Source organism: Bactrocera tryoni, chromosome 4 (assembly GCF_016617805.1).
Source record: "Bactrocera tryoni isolate S06 chromosome 4, CSIRO_BtryS06_freeze2, whole genome shotgun sequence".
Classification (NCBI taxonomy): Eukaryota; Metazoa; Arthropoda; class Insecta; order Diptera; family Tephritidae; genus Bactrocera; species Bactrocera tryoni.
The window spans coordinates 47512248-47531061 of record NC_052502.1 but is presented as its reverse complement, the minus strand read 5'-3'; the positions used below and the strand labels follow the sequence as shown (position 1 = coordinate 47531061).

General features: G+C 33.3%; 1 protein-coding gene across 3 annotated transcripts; it reads right to left on the bottom strand.

The window, feature by feature from the left end:
• Positions 1 to 7273: 7273 nt before the first annotated feature.
• On the bottom strand, positions 7274 to 18578 carry LOC120774015. Of its 3 annotated transcripts, none has more exons than XM_040103297.1 (8): positions 17572 to 18578; positions 15321 to 15496; positions 14718 to 14834; positions 13724 to 14414; positions 12703 to 13634; positions 9492 to 12518; positions 8780 to 9396; positions 7274 to 7849 (listed from the first exon to the last, which is right to left on the bottom strand). In XM_040103297.1, the coding sequence occupies exons 2-7, from the start codon at positions 15492 to 15494 to the stop codon at positions 8812 to 8814; spliced, it is 5526 nt and encodes a 1841-aa protein (XP_039959231.1). In that variant the 5' UTR covers positions 15495 to 15496; positions 17572 to 18578; the 3' UTR covers positions 7274 to 7849; positions 8780 to 8811. The 3 variants fall into 3 exon arrangements, with proteins under 3 accessions (XP_039959231.1, XP_039959230.1, XP_039959232.1); XM_040103296.1 differs by having other exon boundaries at positions 7274 to 7838; XM_040103298.1 differs by having other exon boundaries at positions 7274 to 7838; positions 13730 to 14414.
• Positions 18579 to 18814: the final 236 nt, after the last annotated feature.

The following is an 18814-nucleotide window of genomic DNA, read 5'->3' as shown; positions in this document are numbered from 1 at the left end:
TTTTCTGAAGTCTAAAGCTCAATAATGAGAGAAAACTAAGAAGGTGTAAAGAAACTAATTAAACTAATAGATATGAGGATTTTTTTGCCAACTTGCAGTTAATAATGTGAGCATTTTTTATATTACGTTTTCAATTATTATTTGTATCTTTTTTATTTAGTCTTATCATTGTAAAATTATTTTTTATAATAGCTAACTATTTTATTTTAGTTTTTTCGTTATAAATTTGTATGTTATTATTTAATTTATTATGACATTATCAATTGCAAGTGCAATATTTTTTTTGTGTTTTTTATTTTTTCTTTCAATGCTATTTTTACTGCCTCTACAGCCAAAGTTTAGCTGTCTTCGACCCGTAGTCAGACTTTTATGCAGAAGAAAATGTTTGCATTATTGTTTAATTGTTTTTTTTTTTTTGAGAATTTAATTATCATTAAATTTTTCATTCACACAACTATATTTAAATCTTTGTAGTTGTGTCTTACTTTATTTTGCGTCTCTTGTTGTTCATCTTTCGCGTTCATTTGATGCAATTTCCATTCCTTCTGTTTTTCTTTATTACATTTAAACTTTTTTTGAATTTTTTTTTGAAAAAGGCACAAAAACCTTACTTCTTACCTTGCAAACACACACATCATGTGTTTGTGTTTTTAATAATAATTATTTTTTAATTATCATTTTTGTTTTTTTTTTCACAATGAAAATTGGTAATTTTTTCATTTATATATTTTGTTTTTTGCAAAAATTATAACTACAACGGTGCGGTTGATAGACTTTTAATTAAGAATATTTGAAAATTAAGAGATTGTATTTTGTTTAAAAATTTGCAACGAAAAAATATAATTCTTTGTTTAAAAAAGTTGCAAAAAATTTGTAACATAAATTTAAATTTTCTTTACAAAATTCTGTAAAATAAATTAAAAATTTTTTTGTTCGTTAAATTTTATTTTTGAATTTACAACAATTATTTAAATCATATTCTTGCCAAAAAAACTTTTCTTTTTTTCTGTAACCATATAAACACTTTAGTCCAAGCAACGCACGGTTTTACAAAACAGTTCGACTTTTGTTTTGCTCTTTGTGCAAAAATATAGTATACCTTTGCTGAACATTTAGCATTTTTACTTAAGAACTAAAGTTGTCTTGCCATATTATTACTTGATTATATGTTATTTATTATTATTCTTTGTTTATTAGAACAGAAAGTACAATTTCTATTCATCTTAGGCCTTACTTTTCATGGAGTAGCAGCAATATTTCGTTTTTGTTCTGCTAAAAGTGCTTTTTAAAAATATGATTAATTACATACAAATCGCATATTTTATAACTGAACTTAATGAAGCAGGTTTACAATTACTCAAAAATATGTTTTTGGTTAAATAATATTTTTTTACTGCTACTATAGTTATACATATGTATGTATGTTTAAACCAACCAATAAAGATATTTTTTTGCCTGTGGAAAATAATATAGAAAAATTAACAAAGTGTTATTTTTTTGCATTTTCTTGCTTCACTTGTCATCAGTTTTTGGCAAACATTTTAAATAAGAGTTGCAGCTAAATATTAAATCAATATTAGTATTATACAATGTTTATTCGTATGTACATATATCAGCATTGCAATTATTTGCACACCTGCAATTTAAAACAAATTTTTCTTCTACAAATTTCGCACGCTTTTCAGAATTGTTTTCACAATTTGTTTATGCACGACACGCCCACTACTTGGCGATACACTCTTTATACATATTTATTGTATGTTGTATGTTTGTCTATTAGCATTTACACTTAGTTACATATGCATACAGAAATTAGTAGCCTAATTATTTCTTTGCGCCGGATATTCCTTTAACAAATTTCCATATCCGTACGCCATTTTTATTTAATGATTTACTTGAATTTAAATTTGTTTCTTTTCATTAAACTTTATTTGTTTCTTTATTTGTTTTGCTTGCATTTTTTGCATTTTCATATTCTCTTGACATTTTTGTTACACTATGCTTGCATTGTACAACTTTACCGTAATTCGTAATTCTTCTGTACTTCACTGATAGTAAACTAGTTTAGTAGAATAGCGTTTAATATTCATTATTTACAATTCCTATTTAAAGTAAAGCGAAAAATTAAAATATTTTTTTTTGTTTGCTCAGTCACACAATCGCTTACTACTTGCATACATACATTCATTTCCCGTATTTCCTCTCACTAACGGCTGCCTCTCTAGCAGTGAACACTTGGTATGTTTCTCTTATATAACTTTACTTGTTTTTCTAAAATTTCCTTTTATACGCGGAGCAATCTTGTCTTACTTCCATTTGTTCTTTGTATCTTCTTGCCATCGCTTCCACAAACATACGCGCTTATTATAATTGCTTAATTTTCAATACTTTTGTTTAAGTTTTTTCGCAAACAATATTTTTTGGTGAAAATTTTAGTTTGCTTCAGTTAGTAAATAAACTGCAATGCTATAGTTGAGTTGCTCATATATGTACTTATGTATTATATGAGACATATATATAGATTTTGCATAAAATGAAGACTAACGCTTAAAAATAGTAACAGTCGATTTTTTTGACTTCCCAGACGTACACTATTACTTGTTTTTGTAAACAACTTTTAATCCGAAAATAGTCAGTTTTTAGTTGACTTCGTCATTTTGCCATGCTTTTATAACCAAAAATCGTTGCAAATACCCAAATGTGTCAACTAAAAGCCAAATATTTTTGGTTGGAACTCCGCTGTTTAGCCGAAAATGCCATGTTTGACTCTTGACACAGTTCAAGTGCTGTTATTTTTAGGTTATGTCATTTCATTACAACTCACAAACTTAATTATAAATCCTTACTATAGATGTTCAGCTGCATTTTGCTCTTTTTACAGTAATTTACACAAAATTTCTTTATTATACAACTTTTTCTTTTTGCTATTGTTTTGTTTTTGCTTTTCGTTCTATTTCTGAGCTTTCGATTTTTGTTTTGCAAAATATTTATTTTAAACTTTTATTATCATTTATTTCAAAATACTCATCAAAAGCTTACAGTGTTTGCATTCATGCATTTTAACGGTATTTCATAAACTATATATATGTACATATGTATGTATATATATTTTTGCGATTTGTGAAAGTGGTGTAAATATTTCGAAAGATTAGTAAAGGGAAATATTGTTTACAAAATGTGTGCCTACAAAACTTAGTGGCCAAAAACGAGCTTACAAAATTCGTAAGAATGAGTGTGAAAAATGTGGTATGTTTTTCAGAAATAGCGGGCTCACTAAAAAGGTCAGTTATACATATGTATGTCACTATAGACTGTCGCCACGGCAGCATGGCTAAAAATTAATTGGTGCATGTTTTTTCTATCATAACAACAACCACAAACTAACTGAAACTTTTTTTTACTTTTGTAGACACAAAAAACTATTATTATTTGTTTATGAGCGCACGGGAATTTTCAATGGCATTTTTTTTTTAGTTTTTAAGAAACAAAATCGTAGAAATTATTTTCAGCTCCTGAAGTCTGAGTTGTGAGCTTTGTATACATTATTGTATAGGTGTACATATTACATACATATGTATAGTACAGAACTGTTGCTTCAAACATTTTCTGGTATGGTTTGCAGAATATATTACAAAATTTAATTTCGAAATTTTTAAAATGAAAATATATTTTCGAATTAACGCATTTTAATAATAGCAAAAAATAATTTTTTAATAAAAAAATATAACGTGCGCTTCGTTGGGTGAAAAAATATGTTAAATAATTAATGTATTATTATTAATGTATATATAATAGTAATAATACAATTAACTGAAAAATATACAACAAAATTAGCTAACTTGTTTATAAATCGGTTATTTTTTGTTTGCTATTAGAAATCATACTATTTTGTATTAACTGAAGTGACACTATTTTTAAAATATTTTTAAATTATATTATTATATCCCATTAAAGAGACTATTTTATAGTTTTGACTAATGCAATGTTATATATTATAGGCTTTAGCTCCGCGGGGTAGCAAAGTGCCATATTATATAATGCATTTCTATAATGTTGGCATGAAACTACTGGAAACTGAGGTTATGATTGAGTGTAGTGTTTAATACAAAGGCGTGGCGTAGAATATACGAGCCGAAAAAATGTGCATATTCTTTCTTAAACAAGTATGCAATGCCACGCCCTCGTAAACTTAATGGAAATGTTTGCGTATGAGTTGTATTGTGTGTGTGTATGCGTGTATACATTACTATTTATTTGTATGTGTTTGTAGTTGCGCTTTCATTACTTTTACTAAAGTTTTTACATTCTTTGCACTGTTTACACACAAATCCGTTCACACAGCGCTTTACATACATATAATATTTGACTAACACTATACATAAACCTTTCTATATATGTATGTATATACCTATGAAATTTGTTCCTACATTACAATATAATGTTGTTGTAAAACAAAATACAGTGCGCACTTTCGATGAAATTATGTTTAGTAATTATAGTAGTTACTTAATTAAATACTTTTACTACTATAATTAAATTGTTCAGTTATTTTTGTTTCTGTTTACAAATTTTCACCTTTTTTGTTTTTATATTTTGCTGCATTTTACCAATTTTTGCTGCAATTTCTTTCGCCTTATTTCATACATAATATTTTAAAGCAAAATTTTTGAATGTTTTGCCAATGCTTTCAAAAACCAACAAAAAAAAATCATACAATTATAAATATTTTATCATTTGTTATAATTAATTAAAAGTAATTACAATTTTTTACTTTGATTTCGCAAATGCACACTTTTCTCTGTGTGTTTGCGTCAATTTGTTATAATATTTGGATTTGTAATAACGCAAATAACGGCTTAAATACGAGTGCTTCCAAACGCAATAAAAACAAAAAAAATAAAATAAAAGGGGTGCACTGTCTGATTGCATATTTTTTGCACTAGAATTTTCGCTGTCTGCAGCAAATAAAATATTGTGCTTCATGCAAAGCAAATTTTACTCTTCAAGCAAATACAATTTTTTTAAAATATGAGGGCTAACAGTCATAATTGCATAGAAAATTATTTTTGTTGCACACATATTGTATATTGTAAATTTTTTATATTATTTTTCCTTTTACATAACGGTACTGCTGCATTTATATGCAAAATATATAGCTTTTTTACAATGTGTTGGCATATTTTGCAATATTTTGTGCAAATAATTCAAGTAAACACAAACGCAGAGTTGTACTCTACAGTTTAACAAAGAAAACTTGTAAAGCAATAAAAACAAACAAACGACAGAAATAGCAATAGAAATATTTAACAAAAGCAACGCAAATATATAACAGAAAATCGAACAGTGAATAACTTTAAAAATTAATATTATTTGATATTACATTTGAATACATACATGTATGTATGTGTATGCAATTTGTATATAGAAAACAAAAAAAAATGTACCAACAAATTATATAATTAACTGCATTGCACTAAACACGCGTCGCCAATATTAGCGCATGTGTATGTATGTGGGTGTGTTCTTTCTTCTGGAAATGGTATAATTTTATACCAGTCTCAGCATTTTTGTGGCATATCTTCATCAATTAGTTTTACTGTTATTGATATAGAGCACATTTTTCGCATTATGTGGCCAACAGGCTACTTTAAATAGGTTTTAATAACAAGACACGTGTTTTAATTTGCCAAAAATAGATTTTCGTAGTTCTAGTGAATGCAACAGCTAAGAGACCAGGCTTGAATTTGAATTGTTATACGCACACACATCTGTATGTAGTATGCATGCATGACTATTGAAATATGACAAAATTTCGAATTTTCATTGCCATGTTTGTGTGTCTGCGAAATATTTTTAACCTCACCATAGTTTTGTTTTTCTCAAAACATTTGCAATTTTCAATTTTTCATTGTAATAAATAAATAAATGAGCGCATTTTTGGTTTGCTTTTTGTTTTTTTCGCGAACCTTTTGGGGTTCTCTTTATTACATTTTTTTGTTCATAATACAAATAAACTCAACATTGTATCTTCTTTATTTTGCCTAACAACAAAAAGGTGCAACGTGTTCACAATTTGATCTTGCCCACTGTCTAAATATTGCTACGCCGAATCCAACTAAAGTCATTTATAAGAGGTGTGTATGTGTGTGTGCCTGGGCTTGCGTGTGTTACAACACTTTGCACACACTTTGCGCGGAGGTGGAGTTTTTATTTGTTGTTGATGAGTTTTATTTGATATTTACCGTTATTGAATGTGCAAGGATGTAAAATCGAATGAAAGATCGAGACAAACTATGTAAAAGTAAAAGTATAAACCATAGGAAAAAAACTTTTTTCAAGTTAAGTGACTGAAAATTTTAAAAAGTATTTACTTTGCCACACGAGTGGCAGCTTAATCTGGTTGAATCTTAAATCGTGTATCGCAGCACAAAATTGCCGTGTAGGCTTTTGGTGGCTCTTGACAAAAAACAGTGAAAAACAGTGCTTTTTACGAATAGTTTTATTGTTTGATAGAGAAAATGCTGAAACGAATATGAATATACTGAGTATGTGAATTTAACTGAAGTTAGCAGAAAGAAAGTGGGATTTTGACTAATCTGTTATTTAACGCGGTGCACATTCAATTCGGTAAACAATTTTATATATCATTCATATCATTTTGTATTATTATTATTTTTTTTTTTTTATTTTTCGTTTTTTTTTTTTTTTGGGACGGGTTTCCTTTTAGGTGCTGTTCTGCTACGAAGTAGGTTCAATTTCCATTATTTTCGCATAATTTTTGTACATAGTGAACATGGGATGTTGCAAATTTGTATAAGTTTCGCTAAAGACCCGATTTTTTTAGATAATGTTGCATATACGTCGCCGCCATCGTTGTTGGCTGGCTAACAACGAAACTATAAGGAATGCAAACATTAAATTTTGTTTACGTTATTACTGCTTCTTTTTCACATGCAGCTAAAATTTAACTTGAATATTTTTTGGGATCTCATACATACATGTTTCATATTATAATTTTTTTTTACATTTTTGCTTTTCGTGTATATATGTGTTCTTCTATACATTTAATTTTTTTTTTAATTTTTGTTGCATTCAACATTTTTTTGTTTTTAATTTTTTTTGTAGTTTTAAATTAAATTTGGAAACGTAATATTTAAGAGTTTGATAATACAGTTGACTCAAAACAAAAAAAAAATATATAAAAAAAGAGAAAAAAACTAAAGTTAAGCAAGGATATAAATACAGTTAACGAAAGTAAATGAAAAAAGTCAAAAAAGATATATGCAGCTGTAATGCTTGAGTAATCATCGTTAAACATAGATAATATACATAAATATTTGAATATTTTGCAATGTGTTCTCGTATCTATGTGTGTTTAAGTAATTAATTGTTTATATAAATCGCGGTTCCTTATATGTTTGAGAGTACGTATGTATGCATATGAATAATTTACAACATTTAACAAACAAAAAAAGAAGAAAGTATATATGTAAGTAAGGTATTAAATAAAATTTTACACATAAACGATAAGCTGATCTAACTAAATTTACGAAAATTAACATGAATTATCTCTCGTATTTATATTTTGTGTTGTTGCTACTATTTTTTTAAGATACTCTTGGCGCATTTTGCAACCGTTATGCACCATTTGATTTGCTGTTTTTTGTTTATTATTTTTAGTAAATTATGTTTCATTTTCCTTTTTCTGATTCCATGTGGTGAATGCTATTTTGTTGTCGTTGATACTGTTGTTGCCAAAGTTCTATTGTTTCAATTGAATATTTTTTTTCTAATGTTAACGTCTCCAATCCATCCGACAAAATCCTGAGCCGCAGCACCTGTAGAAAAACTATTAATTATTATTATATTTAAACAGTTAGCAAATGCATGGTGAAGTGTTATTGTAACAACAATAATTTTGATGTATGCAAATGCCGCCGCATTAACAAACAGGGTTGCAATAAGAAAATTATTATTTTTTGTGATCTCGAAAATCTTAATTCTAAATTATTTTCAAATTTCGAAACTCTAATACCATATTGAAAAAATATCCTGAATTGTGGGGATTAATGAAAATTGAAAAACCGTAAATCCTAAGTTTATAATTAAAAAATATAAAAAATGTGTTTTTTGAGTTTGCTCCCACTGCGTGTTCTACAATTTTTGTTGGCTTATTTTTAATAAAATATTACGATAGTTTACCACCATTTGTCTCATTTACATTTAATAACTTTTAATTATAGTTTTTTCCCATTATAAATACATATGTAAAATTTTTCCTATTTAACTCCAGCTTTTGTTTTGAAAAATATTTTTTTATATGTCATTCCAATTTTGAAAAATTTTAAAATAAAATAAAATTTTGATTTTGAAATTAAAACCAAATTTCCAGTTTTGAGTCCCGATTTTGGGAATAAAAATTATGTTTTCAATTTTTAATACAAAATTTTCAATTAAAAAAATTGCAACCCTGTTATTAAATTAACAGTTCAGTTCGGCTTTGTTTGGTCAGATAAAACTAAGATTAGCTATAAATTTTGAAAAAAAAAAAAAAAATACAAATTATCTGTTTTTAAAGGACGCGAGGGAAATTTTCGTTTGATAAAAAATACAAATAATCAAATTAATCTTGATAAAGAAAAATATTAATCTTTTTAAACTTCTAAAAATTGGTTTGGTAAAACAATCACTTTGCACATTCCACATTTCAAATTAATTAATTACTTAGTTGCGGTGTAAAAATTCATATATATATAAATCAATCAAAGCTTGCTCTTACCTTGAAATTTTTTATAAATTGAGCGAAGCATTTTAACGCGTCAACGGACGTGACACCATGGTGACATGCTTCAATATAGATGGATTCTTGTCGAGGATGCTAGAGAGCGGTGCCGCTGTATTGCCTTCGCCGTCGATGCCATTGCCAGTAAATAAGCCATATTCATTATTGTCGCCGTCATGATTTTGCTGCTGCACACCCAACGGCTCAATTGCAGTCAAATGATATTTGCAGGTGATGATCGTTTGATTTCGACCGGCCGCAGTTGCAGTTGAATCGCAACCGAAGGCAAAATCTGCGCCACAAAGATTATTGGCCAAATCGGAACATTTCTTGGCATTAGAAGCGGCAACGGCAACGGCTGCAGCGGCACCGAAACGCAGCGAAGCATTCAGAAAATTCTGTAAACTCAACTCATTGGCATTGCGCGAGTTACGCAACGACTTCAAGGTATAACTATTTAAATTGGCAATCTCATTGTTATTGTTGTTTTGCAATGATGTGACGCCACCGCCAACCAGACTGTTGACAGCAGCAACAGCTGCCGTAGCGCTGCTATTTAAATGCGCGTGAAAATAATTTTGTGAAGCCGAATGACGACGTTTGCGAGTGATTGCCTAGAAGAGAACAATAATATTTAGGGGGGAATTAATAATTTTGCAATTCCATAAGCAAATAATAGATATAGCACTGATTAGTTTCAAATTAATACCTTAAATTTTAAAGCCGAGTCGACTAGCTGGGCGTTAGCTAGAGCTGCAGCCACTTTGCTTTCCTTGTGCTTTTTAAAATCTTGCGCCAATTGTAAATTGGCATCGGCCGCTTCCACGCTCACATCTGCGTTGGCGCGTAAATTGCGCATATTTTTCTCAGCGATATCCGCTTGCTGCTCATAGGGGTCTTCGATTTTTTGTTCGGTTGTGGCTTGTGGTTTGGCATCATTTATTGTCATAGTGGCGTTTTGTGTTTGTGGTGGTGACGGTGGTGATGTCTGCCAAATTCTAGCTAAATTCTCATGCTCCCAACTCATTTGCCTGTGGTATTTATCTGCATCAGCCGCAGCGGCTGAAGGGAATACGTTATCCACATTGGCTACAGCAGTCTCCAATGGCTTCACATTGAATTGTCGCAAAAGTTGTATTGGATGCATAGCACCACCGACACCACCACCACCACTAACACTATCGCCTCTGCCTAGAACACCACCACCGCCAGCCACAATTAAGCTATTTGTGTTGTCGCCAGCATTCAGTTGCCAAATATTTCGCTCATTGCTATTTGTATGCCACAAATTACCGCTAAATTGTGTTGCTTCAGCTTCCACCTGACGTGACTCATTAACTTTCGCACATGCAGCGTTGGCATTCTGTTTGTCCATTTGTTTGACGCCATCAGCATTGTTGTCGGGTCGCAATAATTCGGCGATGAGACGATTTACTTTTTGTATTACGGTAAACGTCTCGGAATCATTGGAATTGTTGGCAGCACCCTCCACAGTGTTAGTAGTTTGATTCGGAGAGTCTGCCTGCTGCATTGTATGATCTTCATTTAGTTCATTATTATTATTGGCATTCTGCGAACTTGTATTAACTACACACTCATCCGCCACATCAGCAGTTATATCTTCGGCGCACCAATCGCTGTCGCTAGTCACAGTCTCTGCGGCGCTCTCACCACCACATTGGTGATCGTCGTCTCTATTCTCAGCATTATTATCATCATCATCATCGGCATTAGCTGCACCGCCTTCTCTTCCTATGTATAAATCTTGCATGTATTTCAAATCGCTCATTATCTGGTCAGCCTCCACTTGCAATTCGTCGCGCAATAGCCTATTGGCCGGTATGGATTTCAATTCATTATTACAGGCGGCACACATGCCCCAAACAGACTCGATGGCGCCGCCGTCAACAGCATCAGCAGCAGCCATGTGACCGGCTTCTTTGCACTTCTTGCGTATCTCATTCATTGACCACTTTTGCTCTAAGCTTGTCATATCTACATCTGCATGGAGAGCGGCCATACCATCGGGTAACTCATCAATGCTGCCATGGAAATGTACCACATCACAGCCAGCGTCATCACAAGCGTCATCTTTATCATTATTATTGTTTTTAGCATTTGGCTGCAGCTTCGGCTGTGCTTGGTAGACATTCCAGTTGCTGCTAGCCGCCCGACAATCACCGACATCAGCTCCCATTGACCACCAAGCCGATTGGTTGCTAGACGACGCCTGCGGCGGCGGGAAGTGTGCCATAGCGCGGGTAAACGCCTCCACGGTGTCGCTGTAGACAAGTTCGTTTGCGGCGTTTGCTTTCAAATTTTTCGCCGCATTTGAGAATATTAAACTTATTGGATGCGGTTGTGCTGTTTTTGTTGCCGATGCATTCATTACAACATTGCGTTTGTTGGCGCTCACTAACGCACGCGCAGTTGGCGGCTCTGGATCCGTTTGGCAAGCGATTTCAGTGCGTTGAACACGGAATTTTATGACGAAATCACGTTCGATTCGCTTTAATTTCTGGCTGTGGCAACCGGAGTTGGCCTTGGCGCTAGCTGTGGCTGCCTCACAATTCGAATTGGCATACAAAGGATTGGCTGAGGCACCAATGCCACCATCATCTTCCACCATAAAATTATCGGTACGCGTGTACTCGAGATATTTCTCTTCTTCGTAGTACAGATAACCGCTGGCCGATCGATCGTACTCGATAACATCCAATTCACTGCAAATATCGAATGTGTGCCCATCCATATACGATTTAATGGGATGGAAATGTGTGCGTTCGGAAGTCAGTAGATTTTCGCCATCATCCATCATATCGAGTGCATAACGTTGTTGTTGTTCCTTGCTATTCGTACGTGGTGGGTAATTTCGCTGCTGCTGCTTAGCTGCCGCGTCGTTCATAGCATTGCCATCGCTTGACAATTGCAACTTTAAGACGGCTTTAATGCGTGAATATGCAACGAAGCCACTGCCTGTTGTCGAGTGATTGGCGAGCGTAATTTTCGGTGCTGCCGTGCTGCCAGTGTCATGTGTCGCGTTTTTGTCGCGCATTTGCTCGGCGGACCAATCATTTTTAGCATCACTTTTGGGTAGATGATGCCAATTTGAGGCACCTGGTGTACATGCGCTCGACGAAGATGAATCTGTGCAATCGGTTGAGTTCAACGCAAGATGATAACTGTTATTTTGATTTCCGCACTGTTGTTTATGCTGTATCAGCGGTGTTGGCACATTACCTTGTGGCGGTCCAGCATTAATACCTTCCGACCACTTAGAAGCCGAGTAGGGCGCGGTGAAGGCAAAGCCACTGCCATTGTTTATATTTACGCCACTGGTTATGGCATCGCATTGCAATGTTTCTTCGCGATTGTTGTCATCATATGCGTTCAGCTGATTGCCAGAATTATGGACTTTGAAGTAGAAAGTTTCATCTGAATCACCGCCGCCGAAATTAGCGTTCTCTGACCAAATCGAGTTTTGTAGAAAGAGAGCCACCGGTGTTTTGCGCTCTTCTCCAATTGTGCCACCAGCTCTGTGCGCACTCAAGCTATTGCCACTGTCACTGCAGCCGCTATTGTGACGTAAGCCAGAACGTTGCGATTTGGCTTTCTCAATATCCTCCAAATTGCTCGGCATTGAGTAGTAGTCACTTGTCGGACCACCAGCTGTGTTGGCATCTCCTTGTTGGGTATTGGAGAAATTGTTAGCCTCACTAAAACCACCACCATTTGACTGAAAATTTAAAAGAAAATTATAGGTATAAATATTATTAAAAAAAATTAATTACGAAAAAATAAAATCGTATTTAAAAAAATATAATAAATCGTATTAAAAAAATAATAATCGTATTTAAACAAAAAAAATATGATCGTTTTTATTTTTTTAATACCCAGTCAAAATACAACGTTGCACTCACCTTGAAAGCAGCTTCACCCTTATCGTTTGCTTTATTTTGCATCAATACATCTAGTTCTTTGGCCTTTTCGCCAATTACGCTTGTCGGCAGCATTTTACTTAGGTCAAAATGATGATTGTAATAATTAGACCAAAAGTTTTTTAAATTTCTTGAAAATGGCGCATCGGTCGGTAACGAGGTGGGTCCGGAAAAGTGTTTGCTGTTGCCACTACCAAAGTTAAAAATATTTAATTTATTGCCATCACCAAATGGACTGAATCCCTTCTGCTCACTGCGGTCAGCATCTTTCCATAAAGCTTCGACACTACTATTGAATTTTGCTTCGAATTGTGCAAAATCCGATTGTACATCGGATTTCGTATCTTTTGGTAACAATTCGCGCTCATAAAGACGCTTAGCGTTGGTAGATGGTGGCACGGCACAAGCACCCTCACTAGTTGCTAGCATTGATAAGGGCCCATCATTAGTCAGCTCGGACACAGAGGCGAGTGTATCGTCGAAATCATCATAATCGCAGAACGACATATCAACTGGTGGTAATGGGGGTGTAACGGCTTTGTTGGCGTTTATTTTTTCATCCTCAGCAGTATCTTTGTTTTCAACCAAAAGCTCTTCAGTTGTTTGCTGTTGCTCGGCGTTTGTAGCTGTTTTACAATTATCACCTTCGTTAGCGGGTGCTACTTCGGTTGCACTCTGCTTATTGTACGAAACAGCGCTCTCTGAAGTGCTGCGATTGCGTGCATTACGATTTTGGCTCGCTATGAATTCTTTGATTAAATCGCGACCCATCTCCCAACATCCCTCGAAATCGGTATCCCAACAGCTGGGCGATAGATTACGCTTGTTTTTACCTCCACTTGCTTGTGACCGATTATTGCCAACATTATTGGAGTCAGAGTTGTTACCGCCAGCTGGGTTCTTGCGTGATAAAGCTAAAATGTGGTAAACAAAAACATTGTTAGGCAAAAAACATGCAATGCTTCCAAGTAGTTTGAATAAAAATAGTTTGTTGCCAACTTACACTTACCACGACTGCGGCGTCGTTTGGAATTTCGTTTTATAGCACCGCTGCCATAACCAGCTGCGTTAGCGCTGCAACTAGCTTCGTCATCATCGATTTCATCATTCTCATCCACTATGTCGTCGCACAACTCTACTCCAGACACATTAGCTGCACCTTCCGTATTCTCCACGGTATCTTCCATCATTGCATCTTCTTCTTCCTCTTTAATATTTCTCTGCTCCTTAGCCTGTCTTGCGGCTGCTTGGTTGCCATCTTCCGCATCGGAATTACTAGACATTGTCGAGCTGGCGCTACTTGTAGAAGCGTTTTTCTTAACGTCGTCTTTGGGTTTGTCCGAAGGCCATAACATCCACTTGGAAGGGTGGCGCCAGCGTGGAGCTATATCACCCATTTGTTTCGAGAGCGCGGGAAAAGCGCGCCAATATTCTCGTTCACGTTCTTGCAATCTTTTGGCACTAGCTGATGTTCCAGCTGCTTCTGCGTACCTACTACTCTCGGCGGCGCAACTCGCTCTGCAACTTTTACTATTGGTTGGCACTTCTCTTCTTTGCTGCGATCTATTGTAACGGTGGGTGATAGAAAGCGTTGCTACTGGACCCCTATCATCGTCTTCACTATCGCTGGATTGCTTCTCAATGTCTTTAAGTCTTTCAAAGAGCTCCTCAACGAGGTTCTCAATAGATGCGATCTAAAAATTTATTTTGTGTAATAAAATTAATATTTTAGTAAGTTATATTCGCTATAATATATATATACTTCGAAATTTTTAGAAAATAATATTTTTCGTATATTTTTGAATGAGAAAATTCATAAACGATTGTATAAGATATGTAACTTAAATGAATATGCAGTAGATAGTGCATTTTTAATTCGATATATTTTAAGTTCGATTTGTTAAGTTTGCCACGAAGTTTGTAACACCCAGCAGGAAACTTCGTTTTTAATGTTTTTTTTCTATTTTATTCACTCCCTATTCGATTGTATTACATACCTCCTGGTCTGACGAAACGATGTTCTTTATGCACTGCACAGCATTATATTTCTTAAGTTCGTCAATATCGCACTCTCGGTAGCGCCTACCGCTTCCTTTACGGCTCGCAAGAAATGACTGGAATATCAGATAAAATAAAATTAGTTCTAGACTGAATTTGCGTACTAAAATACAGGGTATTTTCGCCGGCAATGAATATGTGTTAAAGGATCCATAATTAACTTAATTCATAAATGTAAAATAAATACATGTGTCTTAAGAAAACTTCAATAAATCCCCAAATTTATGTATACGTAAATACATTACTGTATTTTCAATATTTACCATTTTTTAAACATAATATTTAAAAATTTTGAAAAATAAAATGTAAATTTGCAAATCCTTTAACTAAACCATATTAGCACCATGTAAAACCCTGTAAAAATAATTCGAAATCAAATCGATACTTTCAGCTATGTGCTGAATAAAGGCGGTGTTAAAGTTTTTTGTGATTTTTTAAAAAATCTTTTTTTTGTGGTTTCATAGGTTAATATCAATTTTTTTCAAGCTCAAAGTATCGATTGGAACATGGAAAATGTTAACTTAAAAAAAGCTTTTAATTACTTCTAAATTGCTGAATTCAATTGGATCATTTAGTTGTACAGTCGATTGTAAAAGTGACAGAAGTAGTCTTGTATAAATATGTGGAGCCTCAACGCCTAACTGCTCCAAACGGGCTACTAGCCAATCAGATATGGCGTTCACCGCACGCGTCGACACAAGTTGAGGATATTTCATACCTATTTGATATATATTTTTTTGTATGATGTTTGTAGTTGTTTTTTTTTTATTGAAGAAATTAAAGAGAAAAAGAAATATAGTAAAAAAATTTAGTATCACTTGAATATAAATTCTTTGTAATACGAGCATAAACATTTTAAATGGTTTTGCACATAGTGCTTAAGAATTTGCTAGTTCAAATATTTTTTAACTAAATAAAAAGTTACTAATCAAAAAACACTTCAAAACTACGATTAGAAAATAAACATTAAAACAGTGTGTTAGAAAACAATGTTAGCAGCCAAGTGAAACGAGTCATATTTGTATAGCCTGAACAGGGTATATAAAGTTTGACACGAAATTTGTAACACCCAAAAGGATATATAGGCGACTCTATAAAAATAAGTATACCTATATATACATAAATATAATATGATCAGTGCGGCGAGCTGAGTCGATTTTGCCATGTTGGTCTGCCTTTCTGTAAATACGAGAACTTTTTGTGATATCGATTTGAAAATTGCCACACGTATTTTTCTTAACAAGCATCTGATCAGAACCGCCGATATCGAAGTACTATAGGATATACCAACCATACAAACTGGCGATGCAATTTAAGTTTTTGTATGAAAATTTTTTTTATTTAACAAGATATCTTGTCGTAATTTGGTATGAATTATTGTCCAAGGCAATGGAACAAACTCGGAGCAATTTTTTAAGATTGCAGCACTATATCATATAGCTGCCATACAGAATGACCGATTAAAATCAAGTTCTTGTATGTAAACTTTTTTATTTGTGAAGGGTATTATAGCTTGTTGTAAGCCGAAATTAAATTTTTTTCTTGTTTTTATACATTTATACATTTTTTTTTTGAAAATTGGCCTCGCCATATTTGAATATTTAAGCAAATTTTGTATGTGAAGGTCATATGGAGTATGTATATAGCCGTTCAACAGCTTGATATGTGATATATTAATATGCTATTTACGAATTTTGAAGTAACTTGTTCCTTTCGACTGTGTTTTGTCGCAACATCTTTATATATCCTAATTATACATATCTAGCTACGGATCCAAGTTGGGAATAAATCGAAAAACAGTTTGTAATTACTTTCATTTACACGAAACATGCGGGAAAAACAGCAAAAATCTCAAATAAGAAACTGTTTATGTGGCCAATGTTAAAAATTAATGATTTTCTGCTAAAAGCAGCAACAAAATGCGTAACATCACTTGTAAATGTGGGCTATAAGCAATTGGAAAAGTTCCTCCCAAATTTACAGCTGAATATTGCTGTGAAAATGTGAAAATCACTAGCTTATAGTGTGAAAAATCGAATTACGAAACGGACACACGGAAACCAATATTTAACCTTAGCCTACAATTACCGACGCCTGCTTATATATGCCACACTATTTTCATACACATTAAATTACTAGTTAACAAATCTACATGCAAAAATATGTTGGTATTGTTTGTATGTAGATGGGTTTGTTGTTTTTTTACACGTTGAGGTCCACTGCAATTTTGTTTAGATGCACATTTATTTGCATTGTTGTTGTTAATTAAAACCAAACTTCTCAATTCACTAACAATCGAACGTAAACTAAAGTAAAAAAAGCTTAAAGAAATAACATGAATTTGAAACAATGAAAAACTAAACGAAAGTGATTTTGCTCTAATTCTATACATATGTAAGCGCGTGAACGCAGAAGAAAAGCAAAATCCATGTAGCAATTCAACTTATTATGCTCTATAAATACATACTCCATTTTTAGTATAAACAAAATACATGTAAAATGATAAATAAAGAGAAAATGTTAATTTTGAAAAAAAAAAAATTAAATGGCATTGGACCCTAGCGTTATCATCATACATTGTGGTATATAGTATTATGCTTATTAATAACAATAATTAGTAAAAACTACCGAAAGTGTATAAAAACAATTATTAGTACATAAATTTTCTAAAAAAAAACAAAATACTACTATTTCATAATTAAATTTGTATGCCACTTCTGGTACTACTGGCACAAAGAAATAAAGTAAAAAACTAAAAAAGAATAGTAATAAAATGCAAACATGTGCTCATACCTATAGCTTCTCACTTAAGGATTCAAGTAGAATTGCACGAATTAGCCACGAAACACACAAGCGATCAGTGATGAAAGGTTCAATCGTCGGTGGTGTTGTTGGTGCCACAAAGGATGCAATAGTGCAATGCAACAGTTAGTTAACTAGTATTGCTGGTGACTGAGTTACGATTACGTAGAAATTAGCACAATACTTTTGGCGTAAGACGTTGTCAATCGCTGAGGGAACTTTACGCTTTACTATGTAGCGTGACTGCTGCTGCGACGGCAACGGCAACGGCGGCGATGATAACAACAGCTGCGAATGCGACAATTGCTGGCGACCACCAGGCGACAACTGCAATTTGCATTGGAGCAATAATCACCGTTGTCTCGCGCTGCTGCTGTTGTTGTTGTTGTTAATGGTGTTGCTGCCGCTGTTGCTAACTATACTAGTTGTTGTTGTTGATAGTTACACGTTGCCTCCCTGTTCCGGTCGTCGTCGTCGTCGTCGTTGTTACCTCAATGATGTGCTGAAATAGTCGATAATTGTTGTTTTTGTGGTTGTTGTAATGAACACAATTTATCGCATGGAATTTAAACATTTTTCGGTGCAACCTCCGATGCGTGGATAACAATGCACAACGCTGCGTACAACATGTTAACAAAGGTTTGCGTTTGTTGTTGTGGTTTTAGTTGTTGCATTTGTTGTTGACACACTGCCACGGGGCCGGAAAATGTTGCAAACATATTTAAGCAAATTTCTCTACTTGATACATCATGGCTAAAGTATGCATGTATGTATGTGTCTACGAAACTACAATGTTGATACAACAACACAATTATGCTTTGTTGCTGTTGTTTTTTTTACTTAAAATTGTTAGTAAACAATCTACTTTTCTACTGGAGATTTTGTTTGAAATTCTTTGGTTTTGAATTTGCTGTTTATATTTTGTTGTTGTAGTGTTATTGTGCAAGTTGTAGATTTTTACGCGCTTTTATAATTATTATTTATTTAGTGGTATTATTGATTTAATTAATTTTAATTTTCATAGTATTTTCTTTTTTATTTTATTTTTATTATTTATGTAATTTGTTAAATATTGATTTAAATTATAGATCCAAACAAAATGGGTGCGCGTTCAGTTGTCGTCAATATATTTTCTCCGCCGAATAGTGCTTCCGTGAGTGTAGACTAAATAATTGACAGTAAAAGCTATTAAAACGCTGATGACGAGAAGGGATAAACAGAAAACTTGAAATCT

Coding starts and splice junctions, on each gene's coding strand:
- LOC120774015 (XM_040103297.1), bottom strand. CDS start 15,494: ATGAAATATCCTCAACTTGTGTCGACGCGTGCGGTGAACGCCATATCT. Junction 14,835..15,320: donor TTGAATTCAGCAATTTAGAA/GTAATTAAAAGC, acceptor CTGATATTCCAG/TCATTTCTTGCGAGCCGTAA. Junction 14,415..14,717: donor TCGTTTCGTCAGACCAGGAG/GTATGTAATACA, acceptor ATAAATTTTTAG/ATCGCATCTATTGAGAACCT.